At 38.0% G+C, this 20,502-nt stretch overlaps 1 protein-coding gene across 3 annotated transcripts in view; it reads left to right on the forward strand.

The window, feature by feature from the left end:
- Positions 1 to 20,417, forward strand: part of RAB3GAP2 (RAB3 GTPase activating non-catalytic protein subunit 2) — a 42,117-nt gene extending 21,700 nt beyond the window's left edge. For all 3 annotated transcript variants that reach the window (XM_031504241.2, XM_077781868.1, XM_077781867.1), the window contains exons 14-35: positions 322 to 538; positions 839 to 982; positions 1,241 to 1,323; positions 1,639 to 1,703; positions 2,089 to 2,179; positions 3,997 to 4,124; positions 4,829 to 5,042; positions 7,367 to 7,464; positions 8,027 to 8,132; positions 9,041 to 9,201; positions 10,939 to 11,155; positions 11,512 to 11,685; positions 11,804 to 11,910; positions 12,900 to 12,966; positions 13,588 to 13,658; positions 14,953 to 14,988; positions 15,551 to 15,625; positions 15,835 to 16,053; positions 17,147 to 17,236; positions 17,321 to 17,539; positions 18,146 to 18,304; positions 18,568 to 20,417. In XM_031504241.2, the coding sequence (XP_031360101.2) occupies positions 322 to 538; positions 839 to 982; positions 1,241 to 1,323; positions 1,639 to 1,703; positions 2,089 to 2,179; positions 3,997 to 4,124; positions 4,829 to 5,042; positions 7,367 to 7,464; positions 8,027 to 8,132; positions 9,041 to 9,201; positions 10,939 to 11,155; positions 11,512 to 11,685; positions 11,804 to 11,910; positions 12,900 to 12,966; positions 13,588 to 13,658; positions 14,953 to 14,988; positions 15,551 to 15,625; positions 15,835 to 16,053; positions 17,147 to 17,236; positions 17,321 to 17,539; positions 18,146 to 18,304; positions 18,568 to 18,714 (2,888 nt within the window). In that variant the 3' untranslated portion in view covers positions 18,715 to 20,417. The remainder of the gene's footprint in view (positions 1 to 321; positions 539 to 838; positions 983 to 1,240; positions 1,324 to 1,638; positions 1,704 to 2,088; positions 2,180 to 3,996; positions 4,125 to 4,828; positions 5,043 to 7,366; positions 7,465 to 8,026; positions 8,133 to 9,040; positions 9,202 to 10,938; positions 11,156 to 11,511; positions 11,686 to 11,803; positions 11,911 to 12,899; positions 12,967 to 13,587; positions 13,659 to 14,952; positions 14,989 to 15,550; positions 15,626 to 15,834; positions 16,054 to 17,146; positions 17,237 to 17,320; positions 17,540 to 18,145; positions 18,305 to 18,567) is intronic.
- The last annotated feature ends 85 nt before the right edge of the window (positions 20,418 to 20,502 follow it).

Raw genomic sequence — 20,502 nt, forward strand, 5'->3', positions numbered from 1 at the left:
ATTAGATTCTCATTTCATCATGATGGCTGTGCAACAAGGGCAGCCTCAATTTCTTGCATTGATGTAATGTCCAGAGTACTGACCTGATGAGTTTTGGGGTGTTTTTATATCTTCTGAAGAAGAATTTGTTCCTCCACAAAGCTTTGCCGAAGGCTGCGTTTGGCCACTCTTTGGTGGGCCCTGTTCCAAGTCAATGGACTGGAGTTCTTTGCAGGAGTCAGGAGTTGCACAATTTGAAACAAAGCTTAAGATTACAGCTTGATGTGCTAATTCTGTATTAATTTCTGCACACTAGTGACCTTCTGTCTTCTCTTTACAAAGGATACCGTGATGCAGAAGTTGGTTGGATACAGACTGTAGAGGACCTTCAGGAGAGGGAAACTGAGAAGATGGATTCTTCTCCTTTTGGGAATGCACAGGGTCCAAGCAGGGTAGCTCAGTTCCTTGTGATCTATGCTCCAAGAAGAGGCATTCTGGAAGTGTGGAGCACGCAGCAAGGACCTCGGGTTGGAGCCTTCAATGTGGGGAAATACTGCAGGTAAGAAACAAGTAGCAGGTAGGCATGGTGGCTGTGCTGCTGCAATAAAGTGATATATAGCTATGCCAGGGGTAAAAGTGCTAGTGGTGCTGGCAGACACTTCCTGCGCTGCCCAGTGTTTCCACTGAATGCTGCTTATTGTTCTAGAGGTGGAGACTTCATCATATTTCATCACTCTATAGTCTTTTCTGTTAAAGGTGTTTAGCAGTTCTTAAACCTTAGCTTCATAAAACCTGTTGCCTCTTTAATTGTTTGTGGACATGGTAGGTTGCTAATTCTAGCAATTTTTTTATATTTCAGGTTGTTGTATCCTGGTTATAAAATAATGGGTCTAAACAATGTGACCAGTCAGGGATGGCAGCCCCAGACTTACCAGATCTGCCTTGTTGATCCAGTTTCTGGAAGTGTAAAAACTGTCCATGTACCTTTCCATTTATCACTGAGGTAAGAATGTTTTATGCTCTATATAAGTAAATTAATTTAATTATTGCTTTTGGAAACAGTTGGAGACAGTAATTCTGGTGGTTCCTTTTCAAGCTGAATAGCACTCTATAATAGTCTCATTGGTTTGTATGGATTAACATGATTTTCATTGTTGGGATGTTACCTTAAAGTAGCATAAATAATTTAAAAAATACAGTTTTATTGAATTATTACTTTTAGATCTCTTCACTAATACAATTAAAAATTCTTTTCCTTCAGTGATAAAAAGAGTGAACGAGCAAAAGATATGCATCTAGTGAAGAAGTTAAATGCTTTACTCAAAGCTAAAACCTCAGATCCAGGTAGGTTCTCTTGTATAATTTCTTAAGATTGTATTTTCAAAGAGCATTTGGATTATCCGTGTTGTAAGTGTGCAACCACAAGTACAATTGTGGTGCATTCTGATGGCTGTGTGTGCCATGAGCTATGATCTTTAAGAAAGTGGGGGTTTCTGTTATTTTGTTTCATTTTCCTCAAGCTTATTTTGGCAGCTTCTGCAACAGTGTCTTAATCTTTGTCTTGAACCCATATGCACCTTAAATGTGGTGCAGGTTGACTTGCTCTTCAGAAGGCATTTGAGAAATAGGAATTGAAATTGTGATTGTCTTTGTTTGCAGATTTAATTGAAGCTGAAGCAAAGGAATTAATACTTGATATCAAATACCCTGCTACAAAAAAACAGGTAAACATTTAGAGTATACTTTAATATTAGAAAAAAATTACTGCATTATCAGGGTGGTAAATCTTTCAAAATAAGTTTTTTTACCCTAGAATTACTTGAAGCAAATAATTGAGCTGTTTAGAGTTTCTGTGTATTTTTTCTGGGTGGCTTTTTTACACCATATTGAGTGGAATGAACTTTAACTTATGTCTTCCCCAAGGCATTGTCTGTGAATAACAAAGAGAGAGAAGACCTTTCTGTAGGAACAAATTATGCCACAAATATATGTGAAGGTGAAACACAGATGAAAAATCGTGATCAAAGTTGTGTTATTGTTGGCTGAACTTGCATGTTTTTACAGTGAGATTAAGTGAATGTTTAATTCTCTTGAATATCTGCTTAACAGGCTTTGGAAAGTATATTGACAAGTGAACGTGTGCCACTTTCATCTCTCACAAACATCACTCAGACATTAATGGATAATTTAAAAAAGCAGGGTAGGTGGATACTGATTTTGCAAATATAGAGAGGCATTTGCACTTTCTCTGCAGTGCTGTAACACTGTTGTAGAAATGTTCTGTTCCACAGGAAGACCAGGCTTTGTCTGCTTAGTTTCAGTGCTAGCTATCATAGGATGTTGCTTTTCTATGTCTTTATTTAATGCAGACTACAAATAACTTGCTGGTAAATATGCTTGGCTATGCTTGCTGTGTGTCTAGTAACTTGTGATTATATTTTTTAAGAAACCAAACAAAACAAACTCAAAAACAACTGGTCTGGGTGCTTGTGTCCTGTTAAATCTTCCTTTAGAAAGAAGGTTCCATAGGCTTTTTCCTGTAGATGTTTTAATGTATTCTCTCTCTCCAGAGAAGGAAGTGAGGATGTGGCATGATCTGTGAATTTTAATATACTTGAAGCACAAAATCTATGTCACTGAGAATCTGAGCTGCGGCCACATCTAGTATCTTTTTTTGGTAAACTTTGCTGAAATTTAAAAAATACTTCATGTTTTGGTAGGGATTTCAGAGCTTATGTCAGAAAAAGCCATTGCCAATTCAACATCTTTTGCTGAAAAATCAGAGAAATCTCTCCTTAATTTCTATCAGTGGTAGTTTCTTTTTATGGTTTTCTTGAAGTACACAGAGGAGATTGAGACCTTCACTACCTAAATTCTCTATCTCATTTTAATTCAATAGTATTACCCATTTTTGTTAGAACTCCTAAACATCCAAAAGAAAACAGAAACATGACTTTTAAATCTGAAGAGAGGTTGACAGACTACTATATTTCCTAAGGCCTGTGTGTTTGTGCATTTTTCATCATTAATCTCTTGTCAAACATAACATTATTTCCCCACAGTTACAATAAACAGCAAATTTTACTGATGTTCCATGCTTCTAATTTCACAAGAGTAGTGTTATATTTCTCCACTTCTGTCTAGTAGGTAAAAGATAATATGTAGCAGATCCTGGGCTTTGTGAACACTGTGGTTGTGAATTCAAAGTCAAGTAGTTCTGTGACAAGCTCTCTGTGTTTTTCTCTTTTTTTGGTAGGATTTTAATAGCTATGTATCAAAAGTGTTTAAGGATTTGTAAATGAAAATCATGTTTAGAAGCAGCTTCAGGTGAAACTTACGTATTCACTGGAATCTTTTGTATAGAAACATCATTTTAGGATCTCTCAGAAAAGCTTTCTTTCACGACTAATAAGTTGAAATAAAAGGGTGGGGGTTTTTTGGACATGTTGGTGTTAGTTTTCTATGTTATTTGCTTTAATTGTTACTGGAATTTGAATGCCAATAAATACATGAAATTTCTGAGACTAAGATTGCAAAAATACAGAAGGCAGCGTCTTGCTCTGGTGGTCAAGCCTTCTTCAGATGAGAGGAATATGTTTGAAGTGTCAGAATGAATAAGATATTATAGTTGTTATTCTTGATGAAAGAAAAAAGGAACTGTATTTCAGTTTTTGACAGTCTGTGGTTTTGCCTTAAACCAGGAGATGACAATAAATTTGTCTTTGTTCAGGAGAAGACAATAGATTTGTCACGTTGTCAACCTCCAGTTTTAAAACAAGCTTCATAGCTTTCCTCTTGTAAAAGTAATTCTTACAATAACAATAGAAATAATTCTTATAATAACCTCTTGTAAAAATAATTCTTATTTTAAGCTGCTCTGAATTGAATGTAATGATTGCAATCAGCAGTGCATCAAAAAATTACAGTGAGTTTCAGAAATCCTTCAGTTCTGTGTGTGTGTGTTTCACTATTCCAGGCTACATGTTCAAGTTCAAATGCAGTTTTATTTCTCCTCAGAACTGGAGTGTGTGGATGAAGGACTGCTGCAGTTTTGTGCAAACAAGTTAAAGCTGTTACATCTTTATGAACTGGTTAGCAAACTAAATTCCCAGAGCATACAGAAAGAGACTTCACCTTCAGATAATGTGAGTAAATTGAAAATTCAGTTGTCTTTTAAATTGAAGTGATGATTTAAGCATAAGAATATGTTTTCAAAGCCTCAGATAAAAGAAGTAGGTAAGCAAGTTACCCCTTTTGGTGGCCTGCAGCTTTTAATGAAGTAATTACTTATAATACTTTCCCTCCAGCCTTGTACATGTGTCTGGTAATTCATCTACCTAAAATTCTTTAGGAGACACAAAGCTGAGATACAAAGGAAAATAAAACCACAGTCTCCTGTTTTCAGTCCTTTATTCAAAGTACGTAGTGTGTTCTTCACTTTGGTTTTGGAGGGATATTTTGGGACCTGTAGAAGTTAAAAATTTTGATGCTTGCATAGCAGCATAATTTGGCATGCTTTTGCTATAATTTGTAAAACTGCTTATATATTTACAAAACCATACTGGTATTTTATAGGCTTGTTTACTTGATGGGTGATTGTTATGCTATGGGCAGAATCTAAAAATGGGAAATGTATCTGTTCTGGTCTTTAAAAAGGAAGCTAGACAAGCTCTTTGAGCAATGTGAATAACTGATTTGGAGATTATTTTGGCCCTTCTCAAAGATGTTTTTAGTGTTTGAAATTGAATATTTTGATTCTTCTGACTTTTTAAATTTTTACTATGTTTTGAAAATCATCTGCTTGTATAAGTCTTTTGTGAGATGATATTTTTTTGCTTTTGCTTTTAAGGACTTGGCTAAACTGCTTCGTCTTGAAGAAAAAGATTTTCATAGGCTTGAAACTCTACTGGAGAACTACAAAACAGAAAATACTCAAACTACCACTCAGTTGACTGATGAGAAGGATGACATGTTGTCTGTGAAAATGTTCTTAGAATATCTAGAATATGAAAAGGATGTGATTACTGTAAAAAATATGGAAGATGGAGAATATGTGGCTTTAGGTAAGAGCTATTGAGCTCAGTTACATTACTCAGACTGATTTTAATCTAAGATAGTATAAATATTTTAGCCCTTATTTGAGGCCTTAGCAACCCATCTTGCCTTGAAGTAGTATGTAACTGTTCCTTTTAGACTCTTACCTGGAATAAGAGTCTAAAAGGAGGACAAATCTTTTACATGACTGACTATTAATTCAAGCTAACTGCACCTGTGGATACAGTTACCTTGAAGCCATGGAACCACTGTTCATTCAGTTATTTAACACCACTAAATTGCACAGTGGTAACTGGATACTTCACAGAGCAGCTGTACCCTGCAGCTTCTTTCATGGTCAGAACACTCTGAGAGTTGAGTTAATGGCAGGACTGACTTCAACCTCAGAGATGGGGGAGCTGGCCAGAGGCAGCACAAGGCCATTAGGTGGGGCAACAAGGACCCCTAATTTGTGGAGTTGAGATTTTCAACAAAGTCCCTCTAAAATGTCAAATGATTTCATTTAGTCCATGGCTGTGGGCTCCGTCTGTCATGGTAGTCCTCTAGGGCAGGAGAAGTGGTGTGTGGTGTTGGATTGTTGCATGCTGAAACCAGTTCTGGTTCCAGCACTGCTGTGCTTGTCATGTTATAGCATCCTTGCACTTTGGCAGATTCATCACAATTAAATTGTCATTAATCTTGGTAATTTTTATTGTAATACCATTGATATTGCATATAGCATCTGTGGTAGTGATGCCATACAATATTATATAGCAATTAACATACAATTCAAGTCATTGTGTGTTCTCATCCAGAATCAAATCCCCTTGAGGTACACATCAGACTTCCCCAAGTGCATCCAGGTCCTTTAGCAAAAGCAGTTCCACAAATGGGTTTGCTTTTGCCTGAGACAGGAGCAACATAAACTCTCTTTTCCAGTGTATTTTTATCCCTTTCTAAGGAATAGTAGAAAGTACAGTAGAGTTTTGATTGGGCAGGACTAGTTTGATTGGCAGATCTCATAGTGCTGACCAACCAAGTGACCGTAGCTACCTCTGTATCCCAATGTTTGAATGTCCCAGCACCCACTGCATTCCATATAGCCTTTAAAAGTCCACTGCATCTTTCAAGCTTTCCAGAGGGTGGCTTCACCCTGTTCTGTGCAGTCTGGATCAGTCTGCTTGCCTGGGTGATGTGTAATGTATTCCTCATAGGGATTCCTTCCCTTCACACCTGGGAGGAGTTGCCTCTAGAGGCTGAGGATTTGTGCCCCTTTTCCAATCCTATTTTCTATGCCCTCTTCCCTAGAAAGGGATCCCAGCTCTTTGGCTTCCTAACCCTCTCACTTCAGGCTCCTGGCCCTGTTATCCCAACATGAGAACAGCTGAATGACAGTGTACTCACCTGGATTTTGACTGAAATCTTCACGGATATCTTGCAGCTCCCTCAGGGATAGAGATAAAAAATCTCTATCTTACTTCCTTGTTCATAAATTCTTCCTTTTGTTCCTTCCTGAGTAATGAACACCTCATTCTACTGCTCTCATGCTGGCTCTACTTTGGAGTAGCCTCCCTCATTCACCTCCTTCTCCTGTTCCTCCTCCTGAGTGAGCTCACTTTCATTTCCAGTATTTCTTCTGGTGTATGATGTCAGTGATTCAGTGTCAGGTTGGTTCTCTAGCTCAGCCACCGTGCCGGTTGCTGGGCTTGGAGTAGCCACAGTACTTGTCACATTGCCATCAGATCCAGAGGTCTTCTCTTCCCTCTGCCTGTACGGAGCAGTGTCGAGCAGAATGATTGTGGTTCAGCTGGAGAAGGGGGAGGTGGAGAAGTCATTTCCCTCTGGATGGGCCCTTGGAGGAGCAAAGATGTAATTTTGAATCCTTCCCACTGCACAGCGCCTGAGGCAGATCAGTGTCACGACAGAGATGTTATCGTGCCATGAGCCGGCTGACACAGTACCTGATAACCCAAACCAAACCCCCAGGGGTGATAGAGCACAACAGAGAATGTCTGCAGCAATTTACACTTCACACCGCTCTGGCAGGAAATCCATCAGCGTTCTGACCACTGACTATTAAAGTAATACAATCAGTGCTTATGCGGAGTTTGTTTTAACATGCTCTGGTCATATCTGTCTTTATCTCAACCCTCTGTGCCCCTTGCTGGGCATCAGAAAAGACTGTTGTGGTTTAAGCTGGCAGGCAGGTGAATACCAGGTGATTCTGAATATAACCTGTTCTTTTGTATTGCACTCACTGGGACCTGGTCAATAGATTGCCTTTTTTCAAAGTGTAAGGAGAGGGATTGTGCTTTTAGATAATGTTCATAATGTCAACTAATTCTTGCTTCAGGCAGCTTTTTCTTCTGGAAGTGTTTGTGTGGGGAGAGTTCCACAGAGGAAATGTGCCATGCACTGGAATCAGCAGGTTTTAGCCCACAAACCTTGTTGGTAAGAAGTTTATTACATATTTCAAAACATTGATTTAGTATTTTGAAAACAAAATATTGAAAAGAAAATGTCTGCATGTTGTCCTTTGGATTACTGCTATATTCAGGCTGTGCTCAAATACCTCCTTATTCAGTTCTTTAGTTGCTCATATTTGCATTTCCCAGTTAAGCCATATCAAAGGAAACAAAGAAGAAAATATTCTAGTAGAAAATGTGAGTATTCTAGTGGGAATATCTAAAATATTCATTAAGGACTATAAGTGTAAAATTTTCAACTATAATATTAATAACTCCTAATGCTTGCCAAGTTGAGCCTTCAAAAGGGAGTGTTTTATAGAATGTCTTCCTAATTAAATGTACTGATTGTATTATTTAATTTCAATATGTGTCATAGAGTGCATTGTGCTGTATATTTTTAACTTGTGGTGTTAATATAATGGTTCATGGATATAACATTTTTACTCTGTAACACATAACTTATTTGAGAAACTGTTTGCATTAGGTGTGTTGCAATATTAGAGTTTCATTTTACTGCTTCAATTCCATATTCTCTTTTTTTACAGTCACTCCTTCTCAATTTATGGCTTTCCAAGGAAAAAGATATTCTAGACAAACCAGATTCTGTCAGTTGCCTTCACACTATGCTGTCACTTCTGAGCAAAATGAAAGGTGAGTTGTGCATTTAAAATACTCAAAGGCAACTTGTTATCAAAATTTTGCTACTGTAACTAGAGTCTGTTATCACTTTGGGTTTCCCCCCCCTCACAAATTATGCAGCAAAACTTAATGCTGCATGTTCATGGACTAACTAATCATACCATGTTTTCACTCTCTACACTAAGTTGACACAACTACTATTTGGCACCAGAATGTGGCTGTCTAGCTCACTTTCCTCACATTTTTTGAATGTTTAGTCCCATTTCTTTAATTTGTGCTGACTGGCTCTCAGGCATCCTTTACTTTATTGTTGCTTTAGCAGCACTTGTAACTTGAGTACTCTATAAAGTCAGTTTGCCGTAATTTGGAGTAGGTTGTACATACATTGTACATATGAATAAATGCTGACTCTTCTACTCACAGCTGCTATGGATAAATCTGTGCCAGGTTCCCTTGTTGCCTACTTCTCCATAGAGCAGCATTAGCAGCTTGAAAAAGGAAGCATGAATAAGCTACTGCTGCTGTCTGAGTAAATTAATGCTGCTGAACCAAGGTAGCCTGAAGGGAGACAGCTTGAGTCCAATGAATATGTGTGGCATCTTGAAATCACAAATGAATCTGTCTGCATTGTGAAATGTAGCATCCCTTAGATCTTCAAAGCATGCAGCAGGTTTGCTACCTAGTGATTCAGATCTATTGTCTGTTTGCTACAAGTGAGTTTTGAGAATGAGTAATTCACATTCTGCTTTAAACTTGAGTCGCAATCCAAGAACCCGTGTGCTAAGTATCTGGAAAATGATTATGTAGAGTAATCAGAAATTGTTCTTCATGGGCAAGCTGTGTTCACAAGTGCTGGTTCTGGGGTTGGTTGCTCCTGCACGGTGGCCCCAGCTGAGTTTCCCGCTCTCCCTTTGCTGCAGTGGCCATAGACGAGTCGTGGGACACGCAGTCGGTGTCCCCGTGGTGGCAGCAGATGCGCTCGGCCTGCCTTCAGTCCCAGAGCAGCGCGGCTGCCCTGCTCTCCGCCCACGTGGGACACTCTGTAACCGCAGAGATCATCGACAGCGTCACCCAGAAAAAGGTAACTCATCTCACACCTCCCCTTTCTCCCAGTTACTGTCCTGGTAACAGTAACATCCTCAGCATTTGTCCTTCCAACCTGGGCACAAGGGTGACAAGCCTGAAAATTTGCATTCAGATTTGAAGAACATTATGCTAAGATGAATGAATGATATGCCAGGATAATTTACTAAACATATTTAAATATGGAAACTGTGTATTGAGTTTCTTTTTCAATAGCAAATTATGTTGATGAACTTAAAGCCTACATGCTTTCCACATAAATTTGAGAAGTCCACTGACCTTCGGATGGAAAACCTGTTTTAACATAGTTGAGATTTTTTTTAAGTATACCATTGAATTTTTGTAGTACCTATGTTGCTATCTCTTCTTAACATGATGGATGCTTGGTTTTCTTGGCAGTAAGTACCTTTACCAAGTTGTGATTAAGGCTGTAAAACTACATACAGCATTTCAATTCAACATGAAGAACATTATCCCATTTCCAAATAGCACCAGGCAGATGTGTCTGAATGAGATTAGGTGTGATGTAGGTGGTATTCAGTGTTGTAAATAAAACCAGAGCCTGGTTCGGCTTGGAAGGCACTTTAAAGATGGTGTGATTTCAGCCCCTGCTGCTCTGAGCAGGGACACTTCCCACTAGGCCAGGTTGCTCAAGAGCATCATTATCCTTGCCTTGAACATTCCAGGGAAGGGGCATCCACAGCTTCCCTGGGCAACCTCTGCCTACCACCCTCACAGTAAAGAGTTGCTTCCTAATAGCCAACCTAAACCTTCTTATTTGTCTTCAAAGCTATTCCCCCTTGTCCTGTCACTACCTGCCCTTGTAAAAAGTCCCTTTCCTGCAGACCCCTTTTAGGTACTGGGAGGCTGCAATGGACATCCTGGAGCCTTTTCTCCTCCTGGCTGAGCAATCCCAACTCTCTCAGCCTGTCTTCATTGGAGAGGTGCCCCAGCCTCCTAATTGTGTCTGCCTTATAGCTTTTAATTAGAGAACAGGAAGTGTTTCAGTATTTTTGCACATTCACATGAACTATTGCAATTCTGTTTATCAAAATTGGCAGTGTTGCAAAATAGAGATGTTGATATGTTGCAACATACTATCCTTTACCTATATGCCCTCTTTGCCCCTTTTGCTTTGGTTCTGCTTTAAAAAAAAAAAAGTAACAGATTTATTTCTTTCAAGATTTCCCTTCCATAAAGCCATGTATCTTCCCCCCACTTTACTTCCCTACCAATCTGGAAAGATTCTTGGGTTTCCTGGCAGAGCTTTTGCTGATAGACATGAAAATTATCAAAATAATACACAGAACTGCCATGTGGTGTGATCCAGTATTTCTGGGTACATGATCTATATTTTTTAATATGATAGGAAATGGAAATGTAGGTGGATTAATCATATTTGGGGAAGGTGTATATAGTGGAGGATTTAAAATTAAATCTTTTTAAGGAATTCTAACTCACTTTTCAGCTGAATATGAACTTAAAAATGGGACTGTAAGATGATCCTTCAGGTCCTTTTATTTCCTTTAGGCTAAGGATATGTGTAACTTGTGAGCTTTGTGGGATGTTAATTGATCTTTGCATAATAGTTAATGCACACTTTGAAGTAAATTATTCTTTAAAATGCATTAGCTCTTGGGATATAGCTTTGAATTTTAATGCTATGCATTTTTTATGAGCAAAATTGTGGTGCTTTAAAATGAACAGACCTAAACCAATTTATATCTTCTGTTAGTTTTCCCAAATAATTGTAGGTTCAGACACAGAATCCTGGGAAGCACTTTCCCTTGATTCTGAATATTGGAAACTTCTGCTGAAACAGTTAGAGGATTGCCTGATACTTCAAACACTACTGCACAGCAAAGTGACCAAAAGGACAAAAAGAGTTTCATCACTGCAGACTGAGCCTTTGGGCAGATTGTCTGTTAAGAAACTGCTTGAAGCTGGAAAAGGTACATTTTTTTTTCTTGGAGAGATTGTTGATTTTCCTTCTAATAGACTTCTGAGCCATCCGTACCTATTTAATGATGTATTCTGCACTGGAAATTGTTTTGCTGGACAACATTCTTAATTTAAAAAGCAATGTAAATCATGTAGAAAAGTGCTTTAAAATTGTTAAAAGCTATTACTATAAAGACTGCATTGTAAGCTTCTGATCAGTTGATTAGGAATTTTTTTAATTGGTAGTGTTAGCTGTATGTAATTAAAGGTATTAGTTAAAAACCCTGTATTGTCTCTTGTTCTTAGATTGTGAACCATAAATAATCTGCAATACCTTGACTCTACCTCTTACTTTTCAACATCCTAGGAGGTATTGCTGACACTGTAGCAAAGTGGGTTTTTAGGCAAGGCTTCAGTCCGATTATACTGAATGTGGCCCAGTACAAAAACACTGCAGACAGTACTGAAGAATCTGTAGAAATGCACGATAATCTCTTTCTTGAGGAACCAGAAGCAGCTGCAGGCTTGGAAAGAATCCTAGGTAAGAAAATAATGTAAATTTTTCAAATTATAAAAATCTGCAGAGGCTGTTGTTGTGAAGTAGCAGAAATTTTAATGGAAAAAGGTCTGTCTTCTAACTTCAGATTTTGTTTTGCTAGAGCTGCTGCAAGTAGCATATCAACAATTTCCATGTAGTCTTGAAGTGGATGTACTCCATGCACATTGCTCTTGGGAATGTGTAGTGCAGTGGAATAAGGACCCAGAGGTAAGAAAATGTCTTTTGCAGGGGATAATGGTTAAGAAAAACTTGATAGAAGGAGCTTCACAATTTTCTGGTAGTTTATCAAAGCATCAATTAATAAGACTGACTTTGAAAGCAGTTACTAGGTGCAATTTTTCTGTGGCAAGTGGAAATTGAATTGAGAAAAGGGGAGTATGTCCTGAGGCTGAATGGCACCTCACTGTACATTTCTAAGCTATCAGATTCTCAATACTGGAAGTGTGGAAACTGGGTTCAATTTGAAAAAGGTTTTTGGCTGTTTGTACTGTAGGTACAAAACAGTTTCAGTACTTCAAAACAGAGGCATATTTTTCTCTGTTCTAAATATGCTTAAACAAGTCACAGAATGCTAAATTTTTTAGACTAGAACCCATTCTATTGTGGGAGGAAAGAGGGATTTCTTGAATATTCTCAGATTTCCTGGCCACTGCTGGGAGTTGTCATAAGATAGAAAAAAATTACTTTTTTTCCTCTCCTGTCCTATAGTTTCTATAAGGGAAAATGTTCTAAGTTCAGATGATGATAAAAGTTAAATTAGAACACCTTATAGCTGTGCCACATCACTTGATGTAGAAGATTCCTCTGAGATTTGTTAAAAACTTACTCCATCATAGCAAAATTGAATAAAAATTACTCTTTCTATCAGAAATGGATTTTTTATTTGAAAAATAAAAAAAATACTGTTGTCAGGTGAGGTGCCTTTCAGCAAAGAGTATGTGAGCAGGACTTACACTAAAAAACCCCTGAAATTACAGTTGGCTTCATGATGACTGAAACAAACTGCCATGCATGCATGCGTTTGTCAGATATTGGTAAGTTATTCTGCTGTTGCAATTTTCTCTACAAGTTTTATAATTGTCAAAGTAAAAGCTTTAAGATAATCTACCTGGGCCCTTTAAGAATTAGTCATTTACATTTGAAGTAAGTTTTGAATAATGTATTGACTTGTACTTTCATTTATTTTTTTCCATAAGGAAGCATGTTTTCTCAATAGATCTATAGATCATCTAAGATGCATCATTAATGCTCACATTCAGCATGGTAAGTACAAAGCTCTTAGTAAAAATGATCCTTTGTTAAATTGTAAAACAGATTGGATGTTTGTTTGAATGAATGCTGTTCATAATAGTGATGGCCAGTTTGTCTTAAAATCACCAAACCACCCCAAAACTTTCTGCTGACATCCATGCTTCTCTCTTCCATGGTGAAATTGAGTTTCCATCACAACTGTGGAAGTAAGTTAATTATATAAAGTTGATGTGTTCAACTAAAAGCATTTGAAAATAAAATTGCTCTGAAATGAATTTTACTTGTATTTAAATAGTGGAACATCAATTGCAGTCAATTACTTTTCATGTATTTTTTGATATCCTCTTTCAATGAAAGTGATGACCATTTTCTTTTTTGTAGACTATTTATGTATGCAAATAGGTGCTCTCTTGATGTGTACTTAAAATGTTTAACCCAGTCTGCATAATAAAATATTTTGACAAGTTATTAATTGCACTTATGACTATTTGATCACCAGTGTAGTCTCCTCCTGAGAAATCTAAACTCCAAATATAATCAGTGAGGATAATTCACAATTACTTCTTGTTTTGTCCACCTTCTTGTTCACCCTTTTCTATTCACCTGGAGTTTACAAGACTGTGATTGTTCTAGGTATTGCTCTGATGATGTGGAGTACATTCCTAGTAAAAAGGCTTTCTTCTGCTACATATCTTATGGACAAGGTGAGTGCAGTGTTTTGAGGCTGTTTTTGTTACTAACTAAAAAGTGAAACCAGTATTTATAAACATTTTCATGTTGATGTTTTGTTTTAAAAGTATTAGGAATGTACTAAATCTTTGATTTAGCTATTCAAATCACCGTTTATTTGACTTACTATGTAGCTAATGTTTGGAAGTGATAATGAAATGCATATTTTAAAATATCAAATCTGTTGGATGATTAACTAGAGGCAGTTGATAAACACTGGGTGATGTGCTCTGAAGACTTAAGTGCAGTTTTAGCTTGTAATTGCTAAATAAGAAATATTTGTGAAACAGTTTGAAATTATTTGTGTGTGCATATATAAATTTTTTTTAGAAAACAATAAATATCTTAAGTGCCTCTGCCTGTTTCCTGTTATTACCAAGGATCTCCAAGTCCAGATTTCACTGCAAAATACAGAAGATGTTGTTGAGCACTCAACTATTGCTACTATTGTAATTTAGCTTTTGCTCTGTTATGTAGCCTGTCTGCTTAGAATTTGAGTGGTCTTTTGTCCCCGCTAAGCTTCAGGTTTTTTCATGCTTATAACTATGCAGTGGGGCTGTTTACTGGAAGGCACTTTAGGAAGAATGCTCCTTGTAAGTGGGAGTGACTTAAAGAATAAAACTACAACACAAAAGCTGCAAGAATTTGCTCTCCTGTCCTGTCTTTCTTCTGCTTTTCTCATTTTCTACCTTTGCTTTTTGTTTAGCTCTCTAAGAACTAATATATCTCTAAGAATATCATCTTCCCCATTTCTTTCAGCAAACAGGCTCAGTTGTGTACAGTTGTAGGAAGTGTTGCTTCTGCAAAAACCCTTTTCCAGTTTTTCTGCATGCATTTATGCAAATCCTTCACCATAACTCTTCTACCTGAGTTACACCTGCAGAGAAGAGAAAGGTTTTTATTAACTAACAGATTTATTCCTAATACCATGCTTGGTGTTACAGCTTTAGTTCTGCATTCTAGGAATTCGTGGGAATTTCTTAACTGAGATTTGAATGAGGACCTTGGGGTCTTATTTCTAATCCTATGCTTTAAGAAGGATGAACTAAATATGGGCATCAGTGGTGTTCATTCCTTTACAATCTGTATCAACTCTTTTGTTGAAAACAAGATGTGCAATGAGCTGTATCATGTGGCTGTAATTGAGCTATTTTCTCATTTTATATTGGGAAACTAGAATTGAAAGGTTAAAATGTGGGTAACAAACGTCATAATGAAAATTATTTAGTTCTGATATATTTTACCTTTTTTTTTTTTTTGATAAAACAGGTTGGAAAAGCTCCAAAGGACAGATTATGTAGACGGGCAAGTAATACTACTTTTGTCTGAGTGGGAAGAAATAATTAAAAATGCCTTAAATGTAATGCTGGTTTGTGATTTATTTTTGCAAGTTTAAAAAAAAATGAAAATGTAGCCCTAGAGAGAATGCTACAAATTTTAAGAAGTATAAATTAATTTTTATCTGAAAAAGCAGATTAGAGCAGTAGCATAACTTCAAATATTATAGAGGGTAGGCTTGAGACTCTTAAGATGACAAATTACTATTATTTTTCATGCGTAATGTCATTAGTTAAAACTTTTTTGGAAGACAACTGATATGATCAGAAAATTAAATTTATTCGGTGGCATTGATTCAGTCTTCATTGGAGATACAGTATTGTAAATGACTACATTTACTTTATTCCAAATTTTCCTGTTAATTCTTTGTTGTACTTCAGTAAGTATCTGTTTACATTTAAATATAACAGGTTAAGAAATTGAGCTGAACTATGTATTTTATGTCAACTGTCTTCTCAGACATAAAGAGCTAATAAAAGCCTGTTTCAATTTCAGCTGAAACAATTTAAATCTCACTGTTTGTTACCAGGATGTAGGGATGAGTGACACAGCAATGACAGCTTTTCTTGCCTGCTGTTCAGAACTTCTGCAAACTTTGCTAGAGGTAAATTCTTATTTTTCTCATTGAATGTAATGAACGGATGGGTTAAAATCTTTTTGAAGACTGTGGTTATACTAATTTCTGTCCTGCTCAGTTCAGACAAATGTTGCTGATATTCTAAACAACATGAAGTTTCCTTTTTACTTTCACTGCAGAGCAGGCCCGTGTAGGAGGTTTTTAGTGTGTGACTGCTCTGGTGTGTTGCTTGGCAGGCAGACGTGAGCAGTGATGAGATGCAGGCCCCTGTGCTGGACACTGAGGACGCCTGGGTGTCGGTGGAGGGCCCGGTGTCCATCGTGGAGCTGGCCCTGGAGCAGAAGCGCATCCACTACCCACTGGTGGAGCACCAGTTCGTGCTCTGCACCGTCCTCTACGCCATCATGAGGCTCTCGCTCAAGGCTGTGAAGCCACTGTCACTGTTTGACAGCAAGGTATAGCTTAGAAAGCAGATAATGAAACACTGCCTTGATTAATACTCCCTTCCTCTTGGTATCTGGGATATTTGCTGGCTTTCGCACTTTAAACAGCTCCTGCATGATTTTATGAAATCCTTTAGTCCACTGTGGTGCACTGTCACCAGAATTCAGCTAGAAACTCAACCTTGGTAAGCGTCCTTATGAATAAAAGATTTCTAGTGACCTCATTTGCATGAATATCAGCATTTTAATTATTAGCCTGAAAATACTGCATAGTCAGAACACTGGATGACAGGTTTTTCTGGTTGCTTTGAGAAGTGCCAGACCAGTGGAAACATAAGTATTTAAAGGTCAAAAATGTTGTTAGTGTCACTGTTGTATCCATTATTGCTGATGATTATTCCAGAATTCCCAGCATCTCAAAAAGAATGAAAAATTTTTCATTTAACCCACAAAAACCACTTTGAAAAGCCACTTCATTTAAAATGTAGTATATTACAATCAGAGCTTGATCCTGATACCACAAATCGAGCTTTCCTCCTCCTATCATAACCACACTTTGATTCTAACAGAATTTGAACACAAATTACACAGTCTAGTGTAGAATCTAGCTTAATTCCTGCTGTGGAGAAAATAATTTAGTGCTGTAACACTGTTCAGATATTTTCCTTAAAGGATTTGTGGGAATTTTATAAATGCAGAATATTACTTTCCTTTTGATGTAGGCACTTGTCTGCAAGCTCTCATCAAGCATTTGAGTCTGATTTTAGTATTTTGCCACAGGTCAAATTCCATTGGTTTTGTATTTTTTTAATCTGTTATCAGAAAGCATTATACTACCTTTTGTCATTTAAGAGTACATATTATGTCTTGAGTAAAATTAGATCCTATTCCTGTGCATCCATTATTCTACATACAACTATCACTATTAGCCATCCTCTTTTTTACCTTCACTTGCTCAAGGTCTCCATTTGCTCTGTGAGCATTATTGAAGATGCAATACAAAATAAATTTAAGAAATAAGTGGTCTGCTTAGTATTGGATCAGAGTGGATTGTTGTATTGCTTATTTGTTGTATTGTTTCCCTGTCTTTGATTCCAAATTTTAGGGAAAAAATGCATTTTTCAAAGACCTAACATCAATTCAGCTGCTACCAAGTGGGGATATGGATCCAGATGTGTTATCCATACGACAGCAGGTAGGCAGAAGTTCTGTACTGAAAGTCCTTAAACTTCTGAACTTACAGATACTCCTGAGGTAACCTGTGATTTTTGCTTCAAAGTTCTTGCTCAAAGTTGTGAGTGCAGCGGTTCAAACACTGTGTTCGTCACAGAAGGACAGAGAAGTCTCAGAAGAGGATTATTTTCCTTTTGAGAAGGGGAAGAATTGGCCAACTTTGGCTGCAGACCTGGCTCAGTATCTTCAGATCTCTGAGGATCTGGTCAGAAGGCATTATGTCTGTGAACTGTACAGTTATGGGATGGATCATCTTGGTGAAGAGGTAAGAACAGCTTTTAATATTTTACAACAGTGTCGTGTATTCTGCTAAAATTACTTTTCACTTACTTAAGATGCCTGGAAGGGTTAGGCAAGATTTATCAAGCTCAAAAAATCCCCAGGCTGAAAAGTCAGCAACTATAATAATTCAGGACTAATAATAATTCCTTTATTTTTCCATTTCCCCGGCAAGAATCTGTGTAAAGCAACTAGTGGAAATGTGACAGGGAGTTGCATTACTGGTATAACTAGCATGGCCTTTTAATTTCATTATATTTGATAATTTCAGGAATTGGCTTCTTTTTAGGACAGAAAGAAAAAAAAAAGGACAAAAAACCCTTCCTTGAGGGGCGGTGATGTTGCTGGACTGTAAGACATCTTGTGCTCCTGCTAATCACTGTAAAGTGCAGAGTAATTCTCTGCCTGGTGCTGCTCTGAAGCTCCTAATCCTGTGTTTTGTTACAGTAACACATAACACAAGAAACAGTCTCAAAGCCTATTTGTCCTTTCAGAATCAAGAACTTTCTTTTGTTATGGCTGTTCAGGCCTCCAGCTGAGTGAGCTGTCACACTGAAACTGTTTCTAGGCCCTTCGGTTTCTCTGCTTTCAGGCCTTCCTGCAGGTGGCTGACAAAGAAGTGCTGGCATCCCAGCTGCTCCTGCTGGCTGGGCAGAGGCTGGCCTTCGCTCTGCTCCACGGACAGATCAAGGATGGCATGGAACTCCTCACCAGGCTTCCTCCAACACTGAGCACTTGGCTCAAAGCTATGGTAAGTTAAACACCAGTTTGGAAAACAGGTTGATTTTTCTGAGGTTAACCAAGCTAAAGATTACATCTGAATGGCCCTTTCCTACTCACGGAAATAGGATTTTTTTCCCTCCACTTTTCCATTGTAGTTCTGTTTCATGGAGAGTAAAGCAGTTTTGTGTGTCAAAGCATCAGCTTGTGTTTAAACATTAGCAATTGGTTTTTACAAAAGTTCTGGAGGGCTTAGCTGTGAAATGACTGAGATGCTGAGTTTGTTTCACACAGGACCCTCAGGAAATCCAGAATGTGGACGTGCCAATTGCAACGACAGCCAGGCTGGTGAGCAAGGTGATCGAGCACCTGCCTGAGAACCACGGGCAGTACAACCTGGCCCTCAACCTCATCGAGGCTGTCGAGGCCATCCCCGCCTGAGAGCTGAACTTCATGGGAAAGTAATTCCACAGGGCTCTGGTTAATTAACAAAAAGAACAATGCTCCCCATCCCAGAATTTCAGAAGGTAATTTTAAATTGGAGTATATTTTAAATTCTGCACTAGTAAGAATATGTTTAGTTTCTAGTACACTTGTCAGTATCTGAACTGCTTTGTTATTTATTTCTGACTTGAGTGCTTTATGCAGTTGTTTAAATTGGGTATATTTGGCAGCAGTTTTACTCTCTCAACACAATCACATCTTGTGAAATTCTGTATTTCATGTTGGCAGTAACTGCTGCACTTTCAATGTTCCATGTATGATTTCCTTTCCAAAAGCAACTTTAGAATTAAACCCAAGAACTTCAGTCTCTAAGTTACCATGTAAAGCCAATACTGCTTTTATCTGAAGCTCGAGCTGGTGTTGGGCTCATGCCTTGTAACTGCATTATGTGACAATGACAACTGCACTCAGTGTAGGATGAAATGTGCTGGGGCCTTAGGCAAAAGGGAGAACAGCCTGGGAAGGAGAACCCAACTCTCCAGACATATGAGTATGGACTTTTAGTCCAGCTCTCCTTGTGCTGTCTCTGGGGTGCTGGGCTTCAGCTACAACTGGATTTACATCCCTCTCCATTATTATTATTAAGCTCTGCTGAGTTTAAGTAGGTCAAGGAATGTCTTACTGTAAGATTTTTCCTCCATCTTATCACTGTAGGAGATGTAGTATGCTATGAATCTCTGCACATGTTAACTTGTAGTCAAAAATGCTTAAAAAGTTGATCCAACTTCTCTGAAGATTGATAGTACTAAGTACTTTAGCCTTAAAACCCCCACTTCATTAATGGTACCTACAGGGAATCCTATAGTGAGTATCTTCACTATTGGAATGGTGTTGAACGTGGTTATCTGGCATTGGTGACTCCTGTTCACTACTTGTCTGAAGGAAGCCAGGAGAAAAATTAAATTGGTGTAAACATTTTGTCTTTGTTAGCTGAAATTACCAGCTCCATCCTGTAACCTGCTCCTCCTGCATTATATGTAAGAAACATTTGGAATATTCTGCCTTGCTGGAAGACAGAATTTAGAATTGAGTCTTATATTTCTGAAGTATGTGCTGCTGTTATTGAAGGGTTTGATTCCCCCTCAAAAAGGCAATACAGGTGGCTTGCTCCACACAGCCTCCTCCATCTGTTCTGCGGCCCTAGTTCCTGATCACTGCACTGCAAGGCAGCTGGTGAAGGATTCTTGCTTTGATACTCAATGTTTAACTTCATACAGACACAGCAAAGAATAGTCAAAATTCCAGTAAAATTCCCTGGTCTATGTTCTATTGTACTTCTCTACTGACTTCCATAACTGAGGTTAAAACAGCTGTAAAGGATAAATGGAAGAGGCAATATCACACAGGTGTCATGATCACCTTGCCTGACAGCACCTCACACTTCTGCAGAAATGAGTGAGCTTGAGATTTGGTCATCATGGAGCCTGAGGAAAGCAGAGTGTTCCTTAGCTGCATTACATTCCTCTATCCTGGTACAGCTGTGTAAAGGAATTTACTGTAACTGAGTATCATGTCAGAGCTGACACACTACACCAATCAAATCTGTAATGTACTGTAAGTAATACTCTGTATATAGTGCTATTTTGTGTTTATTTTGCTGTGGATTTGTGTAAATTGATTAAATAAAATTTGAGGTTTCATTGTGTCTTTTCCTTCCTTTTAGGGAATGGTGGTCACCACTTTCTCCTCTGTTTTGCAGAGAGGACTGGTTCTCTGGAGTGCTGC

This window comes from Lonchura striata, chromosome 3 (genome assembly GCF_046129695.1).
Source record: "Lonchura striata isolate bLonStr1 chromosome 3, bLonStr1.mat, whole genome shotgun sequence".
Lineage (NCBI taxonomy): Eukaryota > Metazoa > Chordata > Aves > Passeriformes > Estrildidae > Lonchura > Lonchura striata.